General features: G+C 44.5%; 2 protein-coding genes across 2 annotated transcripts in view; one reads left to right on the top strand and one right to left on the bottom strand.

Moving 5' to 3' along the window:
* The window catches only part of LOC309686254 (lactosylceramide 4-alpha-galactosyltransferase-like), a 48,839-nt gene extending 42,089 nt beyond the window's left edge, over positions 1–6,750 (top strand). The window contains exons 3-4 of the mRNA XM_082498834.1: positions 2,275–2,385; positions 4,493–6,750. Of these exons, the coding sequence (XP_082354960.1) occupies positions 4,770–5,852 (1,083 nt within the window). The 5' untranslated portion in view covers positions 2,275–2,385; positions 4,493–4,769 and the 3' untranslated portion in view covers positions 5,853–6,750. The remainder of the gene's footprint in view (positions 1–2,274; positions 2,386–4,492) is intronic.
* An 81-nt stretch (positions 6,751–6,831) lies between these two features.
* Positions 6,832–18,093, bottom strand: LOC309686257 (poly(U)-specific endoribonuclease-A-like). The gene is made up of 8 exons (XM_082498837.1): positions 17,944–18,093; positions 12,702–12,861; positions 11,961–12,060; positions 9,932–10,043; positions 8,604–8,725; positions 8,406–8,518; positions 7,644–7,797; positions 6,832–7,230 (listed from the first exon to the last, which is right to left on the bottom strand). Exons 3-8 carry the CDS (start codon positions 12,018–12,020, stop codon positions 6,973–6,975), a joined length of 819 nt encoding a protein of 272 aa, XP_082354963.1. The 5' UTR covers positions 12,021–12,060; positions 12,702–12,861; positions 17,944–18,093; the 3' UTR covers positions 6,832–6,972.
* Between the last annotated feature and the right edge of the window lie 3,601 nt (positions 18,094–21,694).

The following is a 21,694-nucleotide window of genomic DNA, read 5'->3' as shown; positions in this document are numbered from 1 at the left end:
ATTGGTTGATTCTCTTTTGCACAGAGGACTTGCAAGATCTTCCACGTCTCCTCCCTTTGTACTAGCTTTTATCCTTTTTGTGCTTGGAACAAGGGAAGCTTGCTATCATTTAAATGTAAGCCCTTACCTTGTGCAGTAAGGTGTCTCTGTACATTTTACAATTTTTGTTTTGTTTTCTTTACATATTTCCAGCACTGCATTGGTTAGTTAGGCTTTTACATTTAGCAAGCAAGGTTGTGAAAATTATATGCAGTATTTTGCAAATCGTGTCTCGTCAGAAAATATGCATTAGCAGGTTTCGTGCTGTGCTGAAGAAATTCTTGTGGCAGGTGAGTACCTAAGCAGTCCATGTCACGCTCACAGAGGGTCTCAGCCTCTGCCTGTTTCTGCATTGGTATGAGCAGGAAAAGCACTACCTTCCTTTCACTGGAGTATTGAACACATTGTGGAAGAACAGGGGCAGACATGTCCACACTGGCAGAAGGACGAGTGCCCAGGTCCAGGAGTAGCAGCAGTGTCCCCAGTGACATCCTATCCTTGTCACTGGGGATCTAGCCCAGGGATTAGGCATGGTCATTCATCTAACCCTAACGCAGCTTGCACAAGCAGGTGAGGGACTGCAGGCTTCACTGCCTGTGATGGGAACACAGGTGCCTATACCACAGAGTTTTAAAGGTAGGGGACATAAGCCGACTGTGGCTTCTCGCAAAGCTGGGCAGAGCCAGTGCAGCGATAGACTTGAGGAGAGGAGAAAAGTACATGGGCTGACCACCTGGAAAGCATCTTGGCAGAAAAGGAGCTGGCGGTCCTGTGGCCAAGAAGCTGACCAGGAGCCAGCAGTGTGCCCTTTGAGCAAAGGCGGCCAACACCCTGCTGGATGGCATTATGTAGAGCATTGCCTGCAAGGCCAAGGGAAACAATCCTTCCCCATTACTCAGCGCTTCTGAGACACATCTGGAGTACTGGCTCTGGGCTCCCCAGGAAAAGCAAGACATGGACGTACTGGAGCCAGTCCAGCAAAGGGCCACTAAGATGGGAAAGGGACTGGAGCATGTGATGTAGGAAGAGAGGCTGAGAGAGCTCTGACCATTTCTCTCGGGGAAGAGTAGGCTCGGGGAGGATCTTGTGAAAGTGTTTAAATACCTGATTGGAGATGGGTGGGGTGAAGAAGACAAGCCAGACTCTTCTCTGTGGAATGCAGTGACGGGATGAGACACTGTGGGCACAAATTGAAATATGGGGAATTAGAATGAAAGCAATGGTGGTGAAGGACTGGAACGGGTAGCCCAGAGAGGCTGTGGTTTCTCTGTCCTCGGACAAAGTCAAAGCCCAAGAGGACGCGGTCCTGAGCACCCTGCTGTAGGTTACTCTGCTTTGAGCAGGGCCATTGGTCAAACAATCTCAGGAGATGCCTTCCAACCCCAACCCTTCTGTGATTCTGGGACTAAAAGGGGCCTGACCTGAGGCATGGAGAGCTTCATGGCTGAAAGGGCTGCAAATAGCTTAAGGTGCTTTCCAAAGAGCTTCCCCAGTGTTGGAGTCTTATGAGTCCATCTGTGGTGCTGCAGTGCTTGGAAGGGTTTGTGGAGGGGAGAAGGGGCTACTGAGCAATCGGCCTGACATCTGTTGCAGGCAACTGAGTAGAAACTGCACTAAACCCTAAACTTAGTGGCTGTATGGATTAAGGTGGTGTTTTCTGAATGCGTCAATGTGTCTTCTGTAAGGGAAGGCCAGCTGCCATTGAGCACGAGGACAAGGGGGAACTCTATCATAAAATGAGGGACACCTGAATTTGGCAAAGTCGTTCAATGAAGTATCTGGCATAAGAGGGATTTACTCATCCTAAATGGGTGAGTAAATTAACTGGTCGAAAGAGTGTGTGTTTAGAGGAGCATTCAGACCTGAAGTCTTGGGGTGGGAGGAGGCAGTTCTATGAAACTCTCAGCTCAGTTCTCGTGGCAGCCACCCAAACAACGTGAGCACTGGGAATTCTTCTCAAACGAGTAGAAAACAAAACAGCAAAATGCTTTCCTGCCAGAGTAGAAAGGTTAATGTTTAGCAATGATGGGGTTTCAATTTCCTTTTTCTTTTGTGTTTTTTTTTTTTTTTGTGTGTGTGTTTTCTGTTTTAGTTCTAATTAGATGGGTTCTTAACAGCACAGCTGCATGACCCTTCTTTCAGCCACTGTTTAGCTGAACATATGATGTCACATCCTCCTTGATCTGCTTGTTTTGTCCATGTGTTCAGACTCCATCTTTCACCATTTCGTTTCAGAGAAAGGAAGCGCCAGACCATATACTTATAGGCGCTCTCAGAGATACCAACCTCTTGAAAATCCTGTCCAGCTGAGCAGTGACTTCTGTGGTGTCTTTAAAGCAAGGACAGGTGAGTAGTATTCATAGTTTCTTTGCAACGGCACTTGCAGTTTCAGAGGAAGGTAGAGAACCAGATTTCCTGTGTTTGTTTTGTGAAACAAATCAACTGGCTAATGCAGTGTCTAAAATGTCCTCTTATCCACTACAAAAGCAGAAATGTATTTCTAAATATATAGAACTGTAATTGTAATAGAAGTTCCTCCTCTTACTAAAAATATGCACGTTACCTTGAAGCTTGCTCACTGTTAGATTAGAGCCGCGTTTTTCTGCCTTCTCTATAGCAAAAGCTCTGTCCCCTCTAGCCTGTCCTTGCTTTCTCTTCTGCAGTTTACCAAGCTAAAAATGGTTTACAGGATTCAACAGGCTGTGGTGTGGAGGGAGGAGGAAATAGGTATGTAGAAAGCAGAGTGGGTTTTTTGCACTGCCTGTACCACCCACAGCACATGCTGGCATTACTCTGTAGGAGAAAAAATTGTTTGGGGGTTCCTACGCTGATGATTGTGTATTGGGTGCCTCTCTTCTATCCCCCAAAGCCCCAGTGCCTAGTGGAGAGTGGTGGCTCTGTGCCGTTGCGCTTGGAAACTTCCCAGTGCGGCTGACAAGTCATTTTCTGGCTACATGGCGAGTTTACTATGTGACCCTTTTGCAGAAACCAGGGGTGAATGACAAATGGCGTTGTGCCAGCTGGATTCTCTGTCCTGTTCCCTGTCTGTTTGGTTACAGATTAAAGCTTCTGGTGTTTCCTGAAGCTCTCTGTTCTGGAGCCTGGGGATTTGGATTTGGAGATGGAGCAGAGGGAGGCAGGAGAAATCATAGGATCATAGAATTGTTTATGTTGGAAAAGATCTTTAAGATCATCAAGTCCAACCATCAACCTAACACTTCCAAAACCACCACTAAAGCATGCCTCTAAGTGCCACATCTACATGTCTTTTAAATACCTTGAGGGATGGGGACTCAAGCACTACTCTGGGCAGCCTGTTCCAATGCTTGACAACCCTTTCAGTGAATAAAATTTCACTAATATCCAATCTAAAGCTCCACTGGCACAACTTGAGGCTGTTTTCTCTCATCCTAAATGCCGCAATCCTCTGTGCTGCTTCTTCATGTGCTTTTGCGGATTGCTCTTTGGGGCCTCATTGGTGGTCCCACAATGTGCTGGTTCTGCTGTCCTTTCATTTAAGGCGAGGCAGGGGCAGAAATGCTGATGCTAATGCTGAGAATGTAGCTAAAATGACTTCTCTTTTTGTTGCTGCCTTGTTAATAACCTCTTGCTCCCTATCCCTCCCTTTTGCAAGAGGAAGAGAGGAAATAAGGGTAAGGTGGAGGGGGGATTGCATATCCAATCACCAGGTCATTCCACTGTCAGAGCTGAGCAGGTCACAGTCAGCATGACCTTTGCATCCTGGGTTGGTGACGGTTGGGTTAGCCAGCACCATCTGCCAGAAGAGGTAGAAGTGAGGACTTGGCAGGGGAGCAGGGTTGGGAAGCAGCCTCAAAACTCTCTTTACCTACGCAGTTCTTGTCCTTCTTGTCTGCATCTGCCTCCAAAGCTGCATTGTATCAATTCCCCTCCCACTATCCATACATTCTGCTATTCTACAGTGTCATGAAAAATGAGGAAGCTCTCTGTAGGGGCAGGTGGTTGATTTTGAAAGGCAGCAATTGCTCATTCAACAGCTTGGGAGACTGAGGCCTCTTAACAGGAACTGATAACTGGGGTTTTAGTATTGTGTTTGGTTTTTGGGGAAGGACAGGTTGTATATCAGGAGAAAAAACTCATAATGAGAAAAAATTCTCAGCAAGGCAGCAGTTCCACACGTCTATTGATGGAGCTCCAGGAATATTGATATTTCCTCATCCCATGGTATTTTGCATATACATCTCATGTCCAGAATTACCTGAATTTGTAGAAGACGATAGATAAAGTCTCTAATGCTGTTCCCAGATTTTGTTGTGAAATACCATGTAGGTATGCCATTTGTGTGCCAGATGCTGTGTATCCTTCCAAGTGGCAAGCACAACTTACACGGACAACATACATGGACAGAACTGAGGATCAGTCTTGGTTTGTGATACACAGAAAGGAAGACTCATCCTTATTTTGTGTTTCAAAGACAGCAATCCAAAGACGGGCAGTAGTTTCTGATGTGGGATCTGAAGGCCCTGTGACAATACAGAGAAGCGAGGAGACTGTTGCAGAAGTGACCCAAAGGCATAATTTAAGCCTGCTACCGTGAGGTGAAGGAAGGAGAGTTCTGTTCTGCCGTGCCACTGTCCCAAGGCTCGTGGTCTGCTGCCTTGCCTGCCAGTGTCTTTTTCTTCTTTCCTTCCCTTCAGATAACGACGGTTGTCTTGGGAGAGCAGGCTCCGACAGGAGCGCAACTGCCCAGGATGTCCAGCTGCCTGCCAAAACTGACCACAGCAGTGCTGAGTCACAGACTCAGGGCTCTGTTTATCCTCACCATTTCACTTGTGTTCTTTGCCTCGGTCATGTTCTATTGGAGAACTGGAGAGGATGCTGAGGGGCAGGTCTACAGCTTGCCTACACAAAGCAGGTGTGAGCAGTTTTTGCTTTTCCTTCCTCATCCCACTGCCAGTGTGCCCCCTCCCTCCCCAGGGGATGTGTTTTTTGTGGAGACCTCAGAGCAAACTGACCCAAGTTACCTGTTCACATGCTCCGTGGAGTCAGCGGCCCGTGCGCATCCTGAGACAAAGGTCGTGGTGCTCATGAAAGGTTTGGCAAAAGGGAATGCCTCATTACCCAACCACTGGGCATTCTCGTTGCTGAGCTGCTTCCCCAATGTGAAAATCCAGCCCCTAGACTTGCCAGAGCTTTTCTCAGGGACGCCTCTGGCAAAGTGGTACTTGCAGCCTGAGCACCAGAAGGAACCTTATTTCTTACCTGTCTTGTCTGATGCCTGCAGAATTACCATCATGTGGAAATTTGGTGGCATCTACTTGGACACAGACTTCATTGTGCTTAAGAACTTAAAGAACCTCACCAATGCGCTTGGTAAACAGTCTGAAGATGTACTTAATGGGGCCTTTCTGTCCTTTAAGCCCAAGCATGAGTTCATGGAGCTTTGCATGCAGGACTTTGTGGATAACTACAATGGCTGGATATGGGCGCACCAGGGCCCAGAACTCTTAACACGTGTCTTCAAGAGGTGGTGCTCAGTCAGCAATATTGAGAACAACATGAACTGCAAAGGAGTGCGTGCTCTTTCCCAAGAAGCCGTATATCCTATTCACTGGGAGGACTGGAAAAAGTTATTTGAACCAATTAGCTCCTCAGAACTTCACAAGATCCTTAAGGACACCTACGCGGTGCACGTATGGAACAAACTGAGCCATGGGACAAAGCTAGAGATCACATCCCAAGCTTTCCTGTCTCAGCTGTATTCTCAGTTCTGCCCTGCCACATATGCAAAGATGAAGAAGGACTCTGAAGAGCAGTCCAGGCCTGCAATGTGACCTGTGAGCCCTTGGCTGCAGGGAAGTTCCCCAACCTGAAGGAACCTGAGTGCCTTTCACCTTCCACAGAGTTGGTTTCTGGCCTAGGAGCAGGTATTCTGTGTGACAGCTCAGTGATTTGCTAGCATTTCCAATATGTGCCTCAGATCCCACGTGCTTCAAATATACACCAGAACCTGAATTTGGACTCTCTTGTTGTCCTTCAGTAGCCCTTGATGCTGCAGGGAACGCTGAACCTGTTCATCGGCGCCCATCAGTTGCTGCTCTGTTGCTGTTCCCTCAATTGCTCCTCCTGTGTATCAGGCCTGAAAAGCCTCTCGTGTAGTTTCAACAACTGTAGGAACCCTTCGCTTGCTCCCTGTAATGTTTCTAGGTATGTAAATAAATGGCAGCCAGTGGTATAGGACACGGTTTATTGGAGCTCAGGCCCAAATTTCCCGGGTGATAAAGATTCTTACAGCTGGTGAAGCATATGGGGAGTATGTGAAAATTGCTTTAAGAAATGGAAAACACTTTAAATCCCTGCATGGCTCAGTATAAAGTTTTTCCCATTTTCCAATGGCACTTTATTTCAAATGATCTTTTCTACTGTTTTATATTCCTCTGTGATAGGCTGACTTTTCTGGTTGTCTTCAGGAAAACAAATAGCCAAAAGCAGGTCTTTTACCAGTGTGAGTAAACATACCTGCTTTGTTGAAGAAATTCTTGTGGAATGTGTCAGGAAGGCAAAGTGTAAGCAATGTGTGGTTATTGCTCTTTCAGATATGGTATAGTTAACAAATAAGAGAACTATTAATTTTAATAAATCATTTTCCTAAATTCCATTGTATGCTGAAAACTTCAGTGTTATCATGCACTATGGAAGGATGATGTAAGTTTGATCTGGCCTTTAATATGAGTGAGCAGCAGTATGTTTCAAGGTTTGTCAGACACTGAGCCATGACACGCTTTTGATTAAAAACCCCATTGCAGACCAAAAGCGAGTGAATCGTCATTTTTTACTTGAAATGAGTTGTATAAAATAACACATCAACTTACTCTGTCATCCAGTCCCATATACCACCCCCCCCAAAAAAAAAAAAAAAAAAAAAAAAGAAATGTTGCCCGATCACTCTAACTACTAGTCTTCACTACTGGTGTTGAGGAGTACTGGATATGCTGTTCCAATGTGTTGCCCATGGCGACAAACAACTATCTGTAGCTCATATTCCTCTATCTTCACTGTTTCACGTGTGACACTTTCTTCAGCCAGCAGGAAAAGGATGGTATAAAGGGCAAACTCAAACTCCGGGCTGACCCCAATAAAGGTGCTTCCAATTGGCTTGACTGAGCCCTTCCAGCTGAACTGGATGCTCAACACTTTGTGATCTTTGTCAGGCTGAAAGCATAAACAAAACAATGTAATAATCTGAAACACAGCTGTGACCAGACAGATACATTTTCCGACTCCAGATTTTTGAGAGCATTGCAAGATTCAGTCATCCTTGCTGTGCCACAGTGCTATACCTGGAGCACAGCTTTTTCCCTGTCCTATGGAGCGTATATGATCATTTATCTCAATTAAGCTTCAGCACTGTTGCAATTCTGTAAACACCAGCACTACTTTTTAAAACCGTTTTTGCAAAAAAAGAAGCTGGACTTGAGGGCATGCTAGTATTTCTTCTGCTTATATACACCCGGGGAATGTAGGTTCAAAACAGCTGAGCCTGTGATTGCACTGTTGTGCCTCAATTCAGCTTTTATCTCTGGATCCATTTGTCTTATTTGCAAAGGCACCCTGCTTTTTCTTACCCTGGTTTTGTTCTTCCGAGCGACATATCCCTTGTAGTCAATTTGGTTGCGCTTTTCCTGAAGGTAAAATTGCACCCAGTTGTGCAAACCTAAGATCTGTTTACCACGCCTTGTTTCTCCAACAAAAACATGTTCAAACCCACAAGAATCAGGTCTGTAATAAACCAAAGAATAATATATAGGTCTTTCATGTGTTTAAATGGTTCAAATTGGCAGAGGTAAAAGGCAAGAAGATGCCCAAGCTTGCTTAGGTTGATTTGTGAGCAGCTATTTTATTTGTCTGGATTTGTTGGGTTTTCTTTCTTACTTGCAAGGAGATCGAGCCACAAAGTCTAAATTAGTATTTGATGATGAAGGTTGCTAGTAAATGCCACAGATACAGCACTGCTGCTTATCCAGATTTTAGCAAGGCTTCTGACACTTTCTCCCATAATAGACTCATAGACAAACCAATGAGGTACAGATTAGAAAAGTGGATGATGTGGTGGGCTGAAAAGTCGATGAATGTCTGCGGTTGAAGGCTGTGATTAGGGGCACTGGAGCTGTAGGCCATTCACCAGTGGTGTACCCCAAGGGGCAATACTGTTACTGTCAGATCGGTAAGTCTTTAAACACAATCTGCGTGGGAGCAATGAACACCTCATTTAGGCCATATTCTGAGGCTGTTTTCCAGTTCTGTGTGTAACAGATGGCACTCGGGCTTACATTTACGTAAATCAGAATAGCATAGAGATTATCAGAGGCCCTATCCATCAAACATACCTGTCTCCTCCATTCCTGGCATAGAGCTGGAACCAGATGTCATAGAGCTGATGTTTGAAATCAGCAAGGTTTGGCTTTGCTAGTTTTTTTTTAAGCAGATATTCATGAGCCAGCTGAAGGACAGAAAACCAAGATATATACACAGTTTACTTTTTAATTCAATGTTTTCAGGAACTAAAAAAGATCTGTGTTACTCACTTTCATGACTTCTGTAGCTAGGATAGCATCAAGAAAACAATTGTTTTCAACAATTTCTTCTGGAGTCACTACTTCTTCTACACCGGTTGATGTCTCATAGTTGTCCAATAAGGAAATAAAGGCTGCAGAAAAAGAGAAACTTTCAGCATGTTCATCCTGATGAACAGCCCGTATGCCTAATCATACCTGTGATCCAGACATTAGAGAGTGCCATCATAAAAAGTTGCTATATAATATGCTTTGACAGCCCTTATAGAAAGACATTCCTTTATATGTAAAATTTCATTCTCAGGTACACCGTTCCATGTAGGTCTAGAGGTGACTCAAGGCCAGACCACTGCTGTACTTCTTTTTAAGATAAACAGCTTGCTACTGAGCTTCCTTACAGGACCGAGCGCTGAAGCAATAATGACCTTCTACCAAAACAAATCACAGCTGACCACCAAAATTACAAACATTATAAACTTGAGGTGAGCTCGCAGAAGGCTTTGTGGGCATTACTTCAGTCAGGGAATAATACAGCATAGACCTACACGAGATGGCTTGAGCTTGAGCACATGGCCACTGAGCAGATGGGTTCATTTTCTCCTTTCCACCCCTTTTGCCACCTGCTCCCTCCGGTCACTTCATCTACTTGTGCTCTGACACTCAGTGGACTCTGGGGGCTGATTCAGCACACCAAGCTGATAGAAAAATACTTGAGGTCAAAAACCTAAGTCATTCCCTGCCAGTTTAGTGAACTGAAGGGACTCAGCACAGGGTTCAATGGGTACCAGAGCTGCCCTCACTAGACACAGGATTGTGTGGCTCAGAGAGGAGTGGGAGGAAGAGAGAAAAACGATGTTCACTATTATGCTGGCTGTTTGATCAGCTTAATGTAACTATCTGGGAAAAAGAAAAATCAGGGAAGGAAACAAATATTCATAGACACGCTTGAGGGATAGCCCCCAACAGAAATACAAGAAGTAGCTGTGGACCTAGTGCTGTCTGAAATGGCTAGAAATTGTGAGCAAAGGAGGAAAGATGACTTTGGCATCTTTTTCAATATATGGAATAAGATCAAAGCAATAACATCCATTTCACTTTGTAGTGGAAGAACCACAGAGAAATTCAGATTTTGGCTAAGGCACAAAAGGATGTTCTTGCTGAGACTGAGGTTAGAGGTAACCTCCATGCAAATGTTGTGGAAACTACCTTCAAATGACATGCAGCCTGATGATCCTCACCATCATACAAATTATATATGATGTTATATTTTAGGCAAACACATAAAAAGCAACATGGATTCTTCATGTAATTTCCACCATTAACAAAAGAACAGGACTCACTTGCAAAAGTTTTTATGCTCTTCAGGCGTTCTTCATTTACATTGTGAAACAGATGTCTGGCTGCACTGTCCTGGACAGCATTGTCACCTTGCTGTGCAGCACCTGCTTTTCCCTAGGAGAAACATCAGAGTAAAACAACGGAAGAAGTAAGATGTCCTTAGAGGACACAGTGCCTGCCTTTATAATAATCAAAACAAAAGCCATAATGCTATCAGGATTCTTTGTTACAAATGGTCTCCCTACAAAACAAGAGAAGACATTACAGAAGACCTGCCAGCGTAAAGAAAAAAGACGGAATCTCTGACACTGTAAGAACCTGAAATTTCTCTGTTGACTCTTTTTCAGAGATGATTGTGATGACCCATGTGGTAGCTCGGTTCTGATCAGTAACCAGCTGTGCTACTATGCTATACACATCACAAATGATAAAGAGAAGTAAAGTAGAGTCAAGGCTCCCTCGCACCACAAATAAATAAAAGGGAGATCCGGACACCTTCCTTCTCTGTTCTTTTGTAACCCACAGACCTACTGCATATAGTCTGTGAGACCATGCAGTGCAGCAGAGAGGTTGTTTCTCTCCTGAGTCCCTACTTCCTAAGCTAGCCAGTCTAATTCTCCTCTCCTCCATGATAATGCCTAAGCAGGCTCCCTCAGGCTCGGCCTTTGTCTTCTCTTTCTGACTTCGTGGCCGCAGCCCCAGCCATTGCCCCAGTGCCAGGGAGATGCTGAGATATTTCTGTGCAGCTCCACCAGCTTTGGAGCATCCTGGAGCTCTGAAATTTTCAGACTTCTGGTTGGCCACATTTAAGGGCATTTTAATCAATGTTACTAATAAGCACATCCAAAATGGTAAGGAGGCTCTCCTGACAATTTTCAAATTTCTGTTCCAAAAAGGGCATTCTCAAGGAAAGAGGAGAAAAGATGAGTAACAGTTTGTTAACATGGACAAGGGGTAACTAGAGACTTTTTCTGAGAAATAGAGAAACCATATGGGAAAAGTTTTCCCCACACACATTTTGGCTGGAGGCAGGTACCCCCTTTTTCAAGTTTATCAGCAACAGAAAATTGTAACTTATAATATGAAGCAACGTTGAAATAAAGTGTTTGAGCACGTGTGTGAGTACAAAATGGGATACTGAATATTCAGTGGCCTACTGCAATTTGTGGCCAAAACACATGGTCATGTTTGCACTACACTGAGCTGGCAAGGAGTGAAATGGCAAATCTGATACTCACTCCTCCCTCACAGTTCCCTGGGAGCAGTAGCAACAACCCTGAAACCCTCCTCACCCACACCTTTGTGCTACTCCTAACTCTCCAGAAAAGACTCAGGAATTCTTCAAATTCCTCCCTTATTCCCCCAAGAATGACCTGGGACCTATCTCCCCTTCTCCCTCGCTGCAAGTCACCCAGACCATACACAGAAGCAGTCATACAGATACTGAAACATCCAGGATGGAGAGGACCTCAGGACATCTCTAGTCCTGCTCAAAGTATGGTCAACACTGAATTCAGACCATATTGCTTAGGGTGTCATCTTGTTGGGTCTTGAAAACCTCCGGAGGTGGAGATTTCACAGGCTCTGTTGGCATCCTGTTCTGGCTGCATTTATCCTTGTTCAATTTTGTGATGCTCCTTCCTTAGCCTATTCCTCCACCTTGCCTAGGTCCAGCTGAAGAGAAGCCCTGCGCTTGAATACACCAACTTTATCACCACAGTTTACTGTCATCTGCAAAATTAGAAAGGTTGCACTCCATCTCCTCCTCCAGACCACTGATAAAGATATTAAATGTTATAGGACCCAAGACAGACACCTGAGAGACTCCACTTGTAACCAGCATATTGTGGACCATTGTGTTCTCTGTACTGTTCCCTCTCAAAAGCAATTCATCATTCGGAAGTCCTGCCTATGCCATTAGTGGAAATAACAAAGCACAGGCAACTCTTTTAGCAAAAGGGAGTTTTGCAGACACCTTTTCCTACAGTACCATCCTGCCCTTAATCCTTATGGGACTTAGCAATTGGTTACCTGCAAATCAATGGTGTAGTCTTTCCCAGGCATAAGGCGGTTAACATCCACATTCCACATCTCATTGAAAAGTTTAGAAAGTTCATGATTTAAGGCCTTCCTGTCAAGAAATCCAGAGAAATACACATGTTAAAAAAGACACGTGCTGTTATTTCTGCAAGTGACTTCTAGAGTCTTCTAAGGTCACTCTATGTTCTGGATACTAGCTTGTCATAAGGAGAGCTTTCTCTTCTCCCCACACCTTTCTGTCAGTGCTGCTCTGAAGAACATACAGCTTATGGTTCATGTTAATATCTAAAGAAGGTAGGTAACCTGTAAGGAAACTTGAGCCTTCCCTACGGTTATTTTAGAGTATATTTTAACAAAATTCTTCTTAATAAGCCTTCCTGCAGTTTTCCATGCACTGAAATAAAAATGAAGATGGTGGTGTTTCATTCAGGAGGATTCTGTGTACAAACGAGAAGCAAGCAGGAGATTGTTATCAGCGTGCAGCAATCATACACAACAAACCAGGAAACAAAGAATTCTCTCTATGATCCTTTTCTTGCAGCAATCTTATATACACTCTTCCTAGCTTTTTTTCCTGCAAGACTCCATACTAGAGATGCTTCCCTTCGCCCATACACGTGGTTATCCTAGCATAAAGTTAGTGTAATGAAGGATGACTATGACTCTAAACACACGGTCTGCATACAATAAAATTCTCTCATGCATTCATCTCTGATGCACATACAAACCTACCCAGGCTGGTCCTTTCCTCATTTTAATGGAATTTTGTCCTGCATAGTAGTGTATAGTTTTCAGAAGTCTATCCATCCATCCATCACCAAGATCTAGAAAGGGTTGTTATTGTGATGAACTGCCCAAAGTTAGCTCCAGTTTCAAGGGCACTACGTCCTCACTAACACATAAAAAGTGAGTGTCAGGACAAAGAACAAAGCGGAGAAGAAAGAGAAGTGGATTAATCTTTAAATGACTGACAGTTGAACTAATCAGTTATAAACCAGCACATACATCAAAGCTCAGAGAAGAACCGCTTGATAATTTTGAATTTCTCCTCCAAAGCAGATGTTCCCAAGAAAAGAAAAAAAGTGCAGAAATTTGTCAACAATGGGCATTTATTTCAATGCCCATTTGGCCAACTTGTCATGATTTTGCCATCAGTTCTTCCAGAATGAACCAAGGTGCCTTCAAATCCTACTCTGAACCTCCTGATTACTGTTATGTTTTCTCCTTCTATTCTGGCCAGGATGGAGATACTTGCTGCATCCTTCAGCCAGTGGCAAATTCCATGCTCTCTAGCAGAAAGAGCAAACAAATACTGTGGTAAGGTCACAGTCTTCTGACGTGGCAGCCTTGATGTGAGGAAGGCAGGAAGAGCAAAAAGTGAGCCAGGCGGGCACCTGCCCTGTTGTTTGCAGGGAGGGAACAGAAGTCACAGCAGAAAAAAGAGGGCATTAAACAAACGGTGGGAGATTAGTCTAGAAGCAGTACAGCGATATTTTATGTGCCTTCTCCTGTCCTGGACTGCATTTTGTTGCTGGCTCATAAACTGCTGGTCTAAGCTCCATAAGGAGAGAAATGGAAAGTAGCAAACTATACCTGGAGAACTGGGACTTTTTTTCATATTATTGATCAGTCCTTTTTCTCCAGAATTGTCAGTGTAACTGTGGGATGGAGCTTATACAGCCAAAGATTAAAATCCTGAAAAGCCTAAGCAATCTGCACTTAACTCATCAAGAGCTTGTTGCCCAAAGGAATTTATATCCCTGAGTTAAGAGCCAAAAGCTGACAGTTTGCATTAATGTACCAGAGGATAAGCGGCAGCAGCTGAGGAGCATAAAGAACGTAGATAATATTCATATTATACTCAGCATCAGCCTCTTACAGAAGGGCAGGGCAGACAACCGTAAGAGCTTTGGCTGCCACACCTCAGTCTGCCTGCAGGTGGGAATCTGAGCCATCAGGTACCTCAGCTACGCTGGAGGTACTGACAGTCAGTTTGCACTCAGGCTCTGTGATACTTTGAGATCATCGTTGATGGGACATCTACAGGATCACCTGAATTTTGAACTGGGCTTGAATAGGTGTCAATACCTGAGGGAAGGAAAAGGACTCAAAATTCTAGTAAATGGGAGCCAAATGATATGTTTGTTGCTAGGGTTAAACAAGAATATGAAGGAAGATTTTTGCTTGGAACAAGCACGGATACTTGCATGGATCTTACATTGAAGCAGAAGGAGGCTGTCACAAAGGAGCTATATTCAGCCTTTGCCAAAACCCCAGGCTCTGCTTCTACAGCAGAAGTGTGGCTTGTGGCATCACATTATCAATAGTGGCTGTGCAGCCCAAACAAGGCACCTCCTCAACTTCACGGGGAGTTAGCCTCACAACATATCACAGAAGCCACCAACAGGAGCATTTTTATTTATTTTCAGCCGTATATTCTTTCCAGAGTCTTAAGAAGTGCAATTCCTTCTCAAAAAAAACTTACAAACCAACACTAAACAGAAAATTGTTCATCTCACCAGCTCAGCTGAAGTCCCAAGAACAGGATCAGCAAGTTCACTGAACAGTACTGGAGATGTTTTTCAAACTTCAAGTCTACATTCGTGTTACCTTGGAATGACCTAGTTTTATTGGATCGCTTTTCTCCTGCTGTCTACTCTTCTGCATCACCTTATCCCATTTGTTTGCATACTGCCATAGTATGTTTAATACAGTTTTTACTTTGGAAGTAACTACCAGTGGCGGATAGAAGTCTGCTGTCTGTTGAACATCCAAGGTATGTGAAATATCAGGTGGGATGTCAGTTGTGTTTTTAATATTTTGTTCCATGTATATATAGTATTTTATATACATATATTTTAGTATGTATGTATTTTGGTAAAAGTCACCTATACAGGAAATCTGTCATCCCTTCAATACCTATTGCTTGTTCTTGGTTTGCTCTTGGCAGATTTTTCCTGTGTTCATAAAGGACTGTAGGGCTCTGTTTGATCTTTCCTTCTCTAGAAATGTTATGGAATATCGCATGAGCTCATGGAGGCAAGCTCAGGGCGTCTACTCAGGAGAGGGTTACAGCAACAGCGTACCTAGAGATTCCAGTCCTCATATTTATTTAATAAATATATTTCTACTAAATGCATTCAGAAAATGTGTCCTAAAACTCTAGAGTCACTTAGTTTTATAAAATAAAAGCCTTTTCTCCCTGTTTTCTCTGCTGGGTGCTACCACAATATCATCATGGACTTTTCCTCTTCTTTCTGCTGTCTCTTTAGTTTCCAGACAGAGCAGAGCACCTGTACACATTGTAACAGAAGATCAGAATAAAGAAAAATATATGCCTGCCAAAGCAAAGAACTTGTTTTGCAACTTCCATAGTCATGGATGGATGAGGGGAAAGTCGTGGATGTCATCTACCTTGACTTTAGCAAGGCTTTTGACACTGTCTCCCATGACATCCTCATTAGGAAGCTGAGGAAGTATGGGCTAGATGAGGTGACAGTGAGGTGGATTGAGAGTTGGCTGCGGGACAGAACTCAGAGGGTTGTGATCAGCGGCAGAGTCTAGTTGGAGGCCTGTAACCAGTGGTGTCCCCCAGGGGTCAATACTTGGTCCTATTTTGTTTAATATATTCATTAATGACCTGGATGAGGGGACAGAGTGTATCCTCAGCAAGTTTGCTGATGATACCAAACTGGGTGGGGTGGCTGACACCCCAGAGGGCTGTGCTGCCATCCAGAGTGACCTGGACAGGCTGGAGAGCTGGGCAGAGAAGAACCTAATGAGGTTCAACAAAAGCAAGTGCAAGGTCCTGCACCTGGGGAGGAAGAATGCTAGGCACCAGTACAGGTTAGGGGCTGACCTGCTGGGAAGTAGCTTGGAGGAGAAGGATCTGGGGGTTGTGGTAGACAGTAAATTATCCATGGCCCAGCAATGTGCCCTTGTCGCCAAAAAGTCCAATGGAATCCTGGGCTGCATAGGGAAGAGTGTGGCCAGTAGGTCGAGGGAGGTCATTCTCCCCCTCTACTCTGCACTGGTGAGGCCACAACTGGAATACTGTGTCCAGTTTTGGGCTCCCCAGTTCAAGAGGGACAGGGAACTGCTGGAGCGAGTCCAGCGAAGGGCAACTAAGATTAAGGGCTTGGAGCATCTGCCTTATGAGGAAAGGCTGAGAGAGCTGGGACTCTTTAGCCTGGAGAAGAGAAGGCTGAGGGGAGACCTTATTATGGCATACAAGTATCTAAAGGGTGGGTTGAAGGAGGATGGAGCCAGGCTCTTTTCATTGGTTCCAAGTGACAGGACGAGGGGCAATGGGCACAAGTTAGAACATAGGAAGTTCCGTTCAAATACACGGAAACAGTTCTTTACGGTGAGGGTGACAGAGCACTGGAACAGGCTGCCCAGGGAGGTTGTGGAGTCCCCTTCCCTGGAGATTTTCAAGACCCGCCTGGATGCAGTCCTGAGTAATGTGCTCTGGGCAATCCTGCTTTAGCAGGGGGGTTGGACTAGATGATCTCTAGAGGTCCCTTCCAACTCTGATAATTCTGTGATTCTGTGATCCTGTAAAAACTCCTTCTGGACAGTATTTCTTTACAAAAGGTCCATAAACTTAGCTTATACATATGAGGTGAGACAACTTCAAAGAGAAGCAGCCCAACACCCTCAGACAAATCCATGACACACAGCATTTAGGTAAGGTTTTCCTGAAAAAGAGTATTGTGTGTTCACTCGCTGGTTTTCAATACAATTGCCTGTATGACTCAAACCAGAGATTTTTATCATTAATTCTCAGTCCCCTCCCTATGGTGAAATCTCTCAGTTGTTAGATTTGTGCTTTCACATAGCACGAATTATTTCTGTGCGAGAAGTCTGGCCAATTGGATTTTGTCCAGTTGGAGTCTTGCTTGGATGTGCTTACGTGCGCAAAGCACCACCCCAATAACAAGAACACTTAGTCTGCACTTGTGACAGCTGAGAAAACTTTTGGGGGAGGCTCTTTGCAATAGTAACTCTAATGCACCAGCACTGCAGCTAGAGCCAAAGAATCTAACAAACATCTCCATTTTATTATAGCTTTCAAGCAAAACATTCACATGGTGCGCCTGTTTTTCCAAATTACTTTCTTGTATAAAACCCTCATTCTATCCAAAACAATGCCCCAAGAAGTTGTCTTTTGTTACTATAAATCAGAAATTACTCAAGACATGAAGAGAATTAAAGGGTCAGTGGCAAATCATGTGAGCAAGTCAATAGTGTCAAAGCAAGAAAAACATGTATTGCAAATGGGTCACACAGAGCCCTGCAAAGAAGGTTTGATTGAACATCTACTCTAAAGTAAATTTACCTTCAGACATCCTTTGAACAACACCCAATTTTAAAAAGCCTTTAATCTTGGCATAGAGAAGAAAAGCATTTGGAAAGCCCGATGAGCAGCCATTTACAAGAAGTTTCCAATCATTTCAAGAAATCGGTTCAAATGTTGTGAAATACATGCATCAGCAATTCTCTCAATTTTCCTCTTATGCCCATGCATATGTCTTTTACTTGAGTCCAGTGAAGTTTTCGTTTGTTTAAAGTCAGTTTTTGAAATACTGAAGGCTAAGTAAGACAGGTTTTGTAGGTGGAAAGGAAAATGCATTGTCAAGGGACAAACATAAGAGTGAGCAGTTACTCAGCAAACACTCTGCCAAGGTCCTGGGCAGGCAGGTGATGTTTGGAGAATCTATTCTACGTCATCAGCTACGTTTAAGCAAAATCTGACCTTAGCAGCAGCTTATTTTAGCTAAACCAGCTTACAATTCAGTTGTCCCACCAACTTTGTACACGGAGGCGAGTTGGTAAACCAGAACAGAAACAGGAAGCAGGGTTATTGCAGTGCTGCGTTTCACTTAACTCCCTTTTACACGTCTCCCAGACAGATATATTCCATGCCCGCTGCCCTTTGTGTTAGAGAAGAATTAGTATGATTTTCTCTTACCGATTAGCCATGCCAGGAAGAAGTTTTTCTCTTAGCCAATACACCGGGCAGGGAAAATGAAACCTGAAGCTCAGAAATCCTCCTGGTTGTCCCAAGCATGAGCTGTCTCCCTCTTATACTCCGCTTGCCCGCTGAGGACTGTCACTCAGCCTGACAGGCAGCGCAGGAAGGCAAGGGAGAGGCAGGAGGTGCCAAACCCCACGAAGAAGACAAGACGTGGAGTGTAAGGACAGTACCACCTCTCACGCCTTTCTCAGTGCAGGCAAGCTCAGACCGGAAAGTCAGAGCCACTTCTAAGAGGCTCCTGCTTCGCCTTATCTCGGCAGATAATCGGTATGGCAGGGAATGCAGAAGGTGACAGCAGAGACGCACGGCGACTGCTGCCTTCTCCCACCTGGGCTTTCAGATACCGACCTGAGATCCTTGTATGAGCTACAGACATGAGTCATGGCATTCCTTCCGGAGTTATGTTGGATTATTTGTTCACACATGTTAGACCTCTGCGTGATTTTCAGGCCCAGAAATAAGCCCTTCAAGTCTGAAAGCCTTGATTGAGACAGACAGGCCATTCTAGTCTTGCTGTTCTATATACAGTTATTATTTGACAATAGAAGGGAAGTTGATAATAAATCAGGGATCAAAAAAAATTATAGGTGGGGAAGAAAAATTAAAAAAAAAACATGTTTCTCTATTTACAGCTGAAATTGCTAGTTGCAACCTTGTGAATACAAGGAGGCATTATAGCCAGGAAATGTTTTACAAAGGCAGCACTTTCCATGCACCACTGAAAGTAAGTGGCGGCAGGTGCCAGCAAGTACAGGTACCCACTCCGGTCCCTGTTCTGGGGAGCATGAATTCATTATGTGGCTAAATTAACCTCCAGATGGTTTAAAGCTTATTTTTGTTTGATCGATAGTTTTAAATTTTTCTTCTTCATAATAATTAATTCCTGAAAAACATAGCTTTAGGTTTAAACTGTATATATGTATATACAGAAGCCAAAAAGGTTTGATGTTAGGCTCCTATTTATAGAAATGTTTCTGCACCTCTGGTCTGTGTACCCCTTCAAAGAATCATATTGGAGCTGTTTAAAGCTGCAGGTAATGAGGATGCCTGCCACGTGGAATTGCATAGGGGACAGGACATGCAGCCGGCTTGCTTAGAAGTGAGGCTTCCTTCTGACACTGGTAGGGGAAATTAATGCATCTCAAACTTGAACATCCTTCATTTTCACAGAATTTTTTCTCTACCATTTTTTGTTACCATTTATTGCAGTCCTGGGTAAGCAAGATAAATGATAAAACTACAGTGCCTGTGTTTATCAACTGAATGCAGGAAGTCTTTTCCTAGGCTTTCATTTAAAATACAGAAGCCATGGGGCAAATTCCGTTCATAAAAATGTTGCAACTCCTTTATTCACATTAGCAGAGAGAACCCAGATGGGAGCCCAGGGAATTTCCGTTTACAAGCAGCAGCGTCACTGGAGTCAGCAGATTTAAGTTAGTCTTTGATAAAATTACAGGTCAGATAGGTAGCACCGCTAGCAATTTCATAACCAAACATGTACTTAAATCTGTTGTAAAACCTCTGTCCTATGATTTAGCTGTTAGGGATCCCAAAAGCATGTAAAAGGTTGTGTTGGCCAACAGAAATGAAGCGCTGATCAAAGGTAAATGAGATCAGCGCAGAATCTGGGTCATTCCCAGGTCTAATGCAGGCAGTAAGAAAACCTGAGTGTCCAGAGAGCCACCTTGCTAACACCGTGGGTTGGCTTTCTCTACTGAAGAGATCAGGCAGTGCTTTGTCAAACCCGTTGCACGGGGCAGCAAACGTTTGCTTGTGCAGGAGCTGAGGTCAGGCTCCCCCTGCTCTCTGTTCCTCTTTTCTGGCACAACGCAACGGGGTGGAAATTTGGTGCTGTCCCACTTGCGTGTGAACAGCATGGCCAAAGGAATGGGGCAATAGTGTTGCGGAAGATGCTGTGCCTAACCAAACTGACAGCTCAAACACCAGATGCTGACCTTTGCCAAGGTCAAGGATCAAGGAAAGCCTGTGAATAAGACCTGTTTCTAAAGCATGCAGGCATCTCTGCATTTCTGGCCTAAGTATTTTGCTTTTCTAAGGTGGCCAACAGGTAAGTGCTGGTTTGTTAGCCCTACTCAGGTGCCTAAATTTCCCTGAAGAGGGAAAGGGCTCATTCAGAGTTAATTTACACCTCTTTGGTGGATCTAGAAAGGGTGAGCAAGAACACTGTGCTTTACAGGCTTCTAGACCAAAGCAGCCGGGGCCCACACATGCATGAAGGACGCATTTGGGCTGGACAGGCTCACTCAGGGAGACTGAGTAAAAGATGGCAGCTGGAACAAACTGTGCAGATCTATAGCAGGCTCAGTCCTTCCCCCAAAGAAGCCAGAGCAGGCCTTTGGGTCACGTTTTGTGTACGAATATAGGGAAGAGGAAAGTTTCTGAGACACTGCATTTGTTGGACATTCCCATGGGAGCTTTGGCTCTTGCTGCCAAGTCTCCACAAGCTGACCAACACTGAAAAGCAGTGGAGACACAGCCTGGGCTGGTCAGTGGGAACCTAGCCAGGTCACAGAATCACAGGATTGTAGGGATTGGAAGGGACCTTCGGAGATCATCTAGTCCAAACCCCCAGCCAAAGCCAGGTCACCTACAGCAGGTTGCACAGGAATGCATCCAGGCAGGTTTTGAATATCTCCAGAGAAGAGACTCCACATCCTCTCTAGGCAGCCTGTTCCAGTGCTCTGCCACCCTCAAATTAAAGAAGTTTTTCCTCATGTTGAGGTGGAATTTCCTGTGTTCCTGTTTGTGCCTGTTGCCCCTTGTCCTGTCACTGGGCACCACTGAAAAGAGTCTGACCCCATCTTCTTGACACCTGCCCTTTAGATATTTATAAGCATTGATGTGATCCCCTCTCGGTCTTCTCTTCTCCAGGCTAAACAGATCCAGGTGTCTCAGCCTTTCCTCATAGGAGAGATGCTCCAGTCCCTTGATCATCTTTGTAGCCCTCCGCTGAACTGTCTCCAGGATTTCCTTGTCCTTCTTAAAAAGTCAGAGCTCACTGAGAGCAGGGAGTGGGGACTTTGAGGTCTCCATCCTTCCCAAAGTATTAATTCTCAAGCTGGAGCCTCACCTGACAGTCTGTCTCCCACCAAGCTCCGTGGTCCGTGTGCTCAGCCTGTCTCTTAGTTACCTCCCCAGTTTCCTAAGCCTCAGCCTCTCAATCCTGAAACCCTTCTCTCTATCCAATGGTGCTATAATTACTCCACCTGGGAGTTTCTGGTGCAGCAGCAGTCCTCAAAGAAAGAAAGGATTACACAGCCAGGCACGCTTTTATCATGGAAATGCCAGGAGTAAATAACACCATTCCTGCAACTAAATGTCTTGGTAAAGTCTAGGTATAGCCTGTGCAGTGACGTGACCCGCTTACCTTTGGGTTGGTCTGTTAACCTGCCTTTATTCACCAGTGCTAATTCCCAGATGAACCATGGCTTTAGAACAAGAGGTAAAGGGCACAAATTTGAATACAGGAAGTTCCATCTTAACATGAGGAGGAACTTCTTTACTCTGAGGGTGGCAGAGCACTGGCACAGGCTGCCCAGAGAGGTTGTGCAGTCTCCCACTCTGGAGACATTCAAAACCCACCTGGATGCCATCCTGTGCAACTTGCTGTAGGTGACCCTACTCGGGCAGGTGGGTTGGACTAGATGATCTCCAGAGGTCCCTT

This window comes from Vanellus vanellus (genome assembly GCF_965231255.1).
Source record: "Vanellus vanellus genome assembly, chromosome: 1".
Lineage (NCBI taxonomy): Eukaryota > Metazoa > Chordata > Aves > Charadriiformes > Charadriidae > Vanellus > Vanellus vanellus.
The sequence above is the reverse complement of the archived record's forward strand: the minus strand, read 5'-3'. Positions and strand labels throughout refer to the sequence as shown.